Source organism: Morone saxatilis, unplaced genomic scaffold (assembly GCF_004916995.1).
Source record: "Morone saxatilis isolate NCDOM2014 unplaced genomic scaffold, NCSU_SB_2.0 Contig24, whole genome shotgun sequence".
In the NCBI taxonomy this organism is placed as follows: domain Eukaryota; kingdom Metazoa; phylum Chordata; class Actinopteri; family Moronidae; genus Morone; species Morone saxatilis.
The window spans coordinates 13,253,816-13,258,040 of NW_023339807.1; the positions used below are offsets into that span (position 1 = coordinate 13,253,816).

The 4,225-nt window shown below is 39.4% G+C and overlaps 1 protein-coding gene across 1 annotated transcript in view; it reads left to right on the forward strand.

Moving 5' to 3' along the window:
• Positions 1-2,354, forward strand: part of cpvl (carboxypeptidase vitellogenic like) — a 4,980-nt gene extending 2,626 nt beyond the window's left edge. Inside the window, exons 7-13 of the mRNA XM_035673080.1 lie at positions 234-300; positions 387-509; positions 734-865; positions 1,071-1,169; positions 1,297-1,470; positions 1,756-1,938; positions 2,025-2,354. Of these exons, the coding sequence (XP_035528973.1) occupies positions 234-300; positions 387-509; positions 734-865; positions 1,071-1,169; positions 1,297-1,470; positions 1,756-1,938; positions 2,025-2,123 (877 nt within the window). The 3' untranslated portion in view covers positions 2,124-2,354. The remainder of the gene's footprint in view (positions 1-233; positions 301-386; positions 510-733; positions 866-1,070; positions 1,170-1,296; positions 1,471-1,755; positions 1,939-2,024) is intronic.
• Positions 2,355-4,225: the final 1,871 nt, after the last annotated feature.

Below are 4,225 nucleotides of genomic sequence, written 5' to 3' on the forward strand. Positions count from 1 at the left end.
CTGTAGCTACAAACAGCAAACAGAGTGTCTCATACACTAACATGAGAGAGCCTGGTATAGCAACACAGGCAAAAGAAGTGTCACAACATTCTCTGCTCAGGACGCCATGACTCCACTTTATTTTTACATATCAAATAGTTGTGCTATTGTGGTAATGTTTTTAAATCTGAAGTGTTATGCTGATGTTTGGTTGTTACTAACTCTTTCATTATCCCCATCTCTTCCCTTAATAGTGCTTTAACACAGTTCTTCCAGATATTTCCTGAGTATCAGGCCAATGAGTTCTATGCAACTGGGGAGGTATAGTTCTTCTCTTTGCAAATAAATGTTTTGGATACGTAATTTAAAATATAATCCTAATCCATGTAAACCTCCTCTGTCCACAGTCTTATGCAGGAAAGTATGTTCCTGCCATTTCTTACTACATCCATAAAAACAACCCCACTGCCAAAGTGAAGATTAACCTCAAGGGGATGGCTATTGGTGATGGGCTCTGTGATCCAGAAATGGTGCGTATCTGACAAGCCTCAAGGAATCGTGTCTTTCAATTAATAAAATTGGTTATATATCTTGTATTAACCAGAAAGTTGCTTAATAACCCCTTTTGTTCTATTTGTTCATGTTTGTACTCTTTAAAAAAGTTATCTTCTGCTTGATCCCTCATGGTATAGCAATCTACAGTATATGTCAATGGAGAAATTAAGAGTTTAATATTGTACTGTTTCCATTTCAGATGCTGGGTGGTTATGGTGAGTTCATGTACCAAACTGGTATGATAGATGAGCTCCAGAAGGAGTATGTCGTCCAGCAGACAGACTTAGGGGTTAAACTCATCCACCAGCAAAAGTGGGTGGAGGCTTTTCAGGTGAGAGATGCTGCTTATTGCTTAACTCTGTGAAAATACAATCAGTATTATTTATAATTTGTCTAGATTTACACTCAAATCATTTAATGAATGAATGCCATATATGCCATTTAAGTATCACACCTTCCTGAAACAAAAATTAGAACTGTGAATAAAATCAAAGAACAGATTTAGTTGACCGTGTTGTTTTAACCTCTGACTTCAGGTGTTTGACAGCTTGCTGAATGGTGACGTGGAACCATATCCCTCCTTTTTCCAAAATGCTACAGGCTGCACCAACTACTTCAACTACATGACATGTCAGGTACTTAGAAACACTGGCAGAGCTCAAAGCTGCCCTTGTGACTTCTTATATATACAAATAAACCAGTTTTGAACTGAAAACAGTCTTTGCACAACCCAGTACATTTTTTTTTTTTTGTCCACCACAGGAGCCTGAAGACCAGGAGTACTTCTCCCAGTTTGTGACTCTGCCTGTGGTGCGTCTTGCCATCCATGTGGGGAACCTGACATTCAACGACGGCTCTAAGGTGGAGAAGCACCTTCTGCAGGATGTCATGAAGAGCATCAAACCGTGGCTGGGAGTGCTTATGGACAACTACAGGGTAAGGAGTGTAGGATTATCCACTTTTAGTTGTATTTTGTTGGAGATGCAATATATTGATATAATTGTTGTCGTGATATGACAATAGTCTGGGATTACAGTAGCATGTCTGAATATTTGAACTAAATCAGATGAGCAAACAATGCCTCTGCCTCTTTGGCCAATGTTACTGTTCTTGAGATATTTAGTCAAAAAACACAATGTTTCATTTTTGTCGATATCATCATCAAGAGAAAGTCCCTCTCTGACAGTTTTCCCTGTTTGATCCACTTTTACATACACCCAGGTATTAATCTACAGTGGTCAGTTGGATGTAATTGTAGCAGCCCCACTGACTGAGAGGTTTCTGCCTACTGTCAACTGGACCGGGGCTGCTGAGTACAAAACTGCCCCTCGCTTCCACTGGAAGGTTCAGCCCAGTGACACAGAGGTGGCAGGTTACGTAAGACAAGTGGGAGAGTTTTACCAGGTGAGCAGATATTAACAAGACTCAAAACAACGGGAAAAAGCATTTTGTGAACACCAGTTTTAAATTCTGTAACTTGTCCTCTTCAGGTCATCATCCGAGGAGGGGGACACATTCTGCCTTACGACCAACCAGCGAGGTCCTTTGACATGATTGACAGATTCCTTTCGACGCAGGGCTGGATATGAAATGTTTCCTTATTGAGAGCTTACTGTTGATTATTGACTGTTAATTTGAAATACTGATGATTATCTCAGGCAACGTAAATCAGCACATTGTTGGATTTTAATTCTGTTTTTTCTTTTTTTTTTTCAGCTGATTTTCTTTTTTATTTTATTTTTTTATCTTACCAGTTTGCGTTTAGACTTTGGGACTGCTCTGTGATGCAATGCAAATGAAATAAATTCTCTTAGCCTGGATCCTGATCTCTGGAGCCTTGCCCACATTTCAGATTTCTTTCAAATAGTTGAAAGGTACTTGATGCGTCTGCAGACTGAAAGTAATTCGTAGCCCAATTGCGACATCATATTGAACTATTTACCAGTTTGACTATGGGTGCATTTTGTGAGGCCTGAAACATGTTTAGAAAATTCAAATTACTCACAAAATCCAAAATGGCCGACTACCTGTCGGGCAAAAATATTGGCATGCATTTAGGGCCACTATGGAGCCCGCTGACCATGCACAGGCACTGCAGAACACTGCCATCATACCATAAGGTCATAAGGATTATTTATGTGTAACGTTAAGTTGTTTTACTATTCTTAAAAAATCTCATGTGAAATGTTTTTAAGATAATTATCTGATTTGCTCAAAGGTCTCTCGCTATTGTGTCAATAAAAAAGTTTTCTAATATTAAGTCTTAAGTGCATGAATTGCATGTTAACAATTTGAATGTTTGTAAAGCAGATCATTAACATTAGATCTGGCAATAGAGTAATTCCACACATGCAAAAGAAAATTCTATTGATGGGAAGTCTCTGTTTGAATCTGATCCAAATTTTACCCTCATCGTCATCCTAATGATTATTTTGCATATTAACCTCCCAACCCCCACCTCCTAAAAAAGAAAAAAACCCACACTGAGCTGGCTGAGTATGATCCAGCTCTCAAGTACTCATGAAAAATCCCATCACTAGTTGTCAGACCCATGTCCACACTTTGTTTTAGTGCTGTGTCAGCGCTGGAGAAAGGTTTGACCACCCTGAACCCATTATCATTGGTATAACGGAAAAAAACTCTGACTTGTTTGTATTTTCTTTACACTAGTCACAATCGTCTTGGGAGGCGTTAAGCCCAAAATACAGCAAAAAGGGTCTTATCAGTCTTGCAGACTAGGACACACCCACATTACTACACGACACACCCCCTTGCTTGGATGAGTGCTTGCGATCTGGATCTGCATGCTGTCATTGGCTGGGAGCTTCACATACACTGACCAAAGTACAGGCAGGGTCCGCCACACCTCCACACACTTCTGGTGGGTCATAAATTATGATTGAGAGGAATTATTTATTGTTTGGGGAAAAATCCTACTCATTCTGCCTTTAAGGTTGTCTTTCTGATTAAAAGGCTGAAATGTCTCCCATTGCCATAGAAACGACATTGAACATGAGGTCAGGTTTAACAAAGTAAAACTTGTTTTTTCGATTATTCCACCTGCTTTCAGACAGGCTATATGCTTGTGGGCGGATTGTTTTGAAATCTGAATTACTTGTGGCGTTGTTTGAGGTTCACACATCACTGGCCCAGCCTGTAGTCTGATATGTATTTTATATTGGCAGGCTGTGGAGGGAGACTCAAGTTTCCTGTTACTGTTGGCATGTCTGGACTCACACACTCAAGGTGCTGCTCGTTGTTATTCTGCCGAAGATCTCACCTGTCAGCAGCCTGAATGGAGGCAATCAATCCCTCCTCTCTCTTTTCACTCATACCTGTCATAGATGAAGGTATAAGCACCCACATTACTGATGTTATAAATTAAAATGGTTAAAAGGGGGACCAAATTGTAAAATCAATACATTTTGGCATCAGATAACAAATAAATAAATAAATAATAGTTCCTTGGGGGCACCACCCTTAAAGAAGAGAAAACAGTAGCCAATGAATTGATTCTCAGTCTCATAAAATACACTAAAATATTAATGTGGAATTCTGACTAATAATTAAATTAATAACTGCAAACAAAGTTACCATCAGTATATTGAATATAATTCCAGCTTAGACTGTTCAGCCTGATCAGCCTGGTTTGCGCTGGTTTGTTGGTTTAGAGCAGGGGTGTCAAACTCTG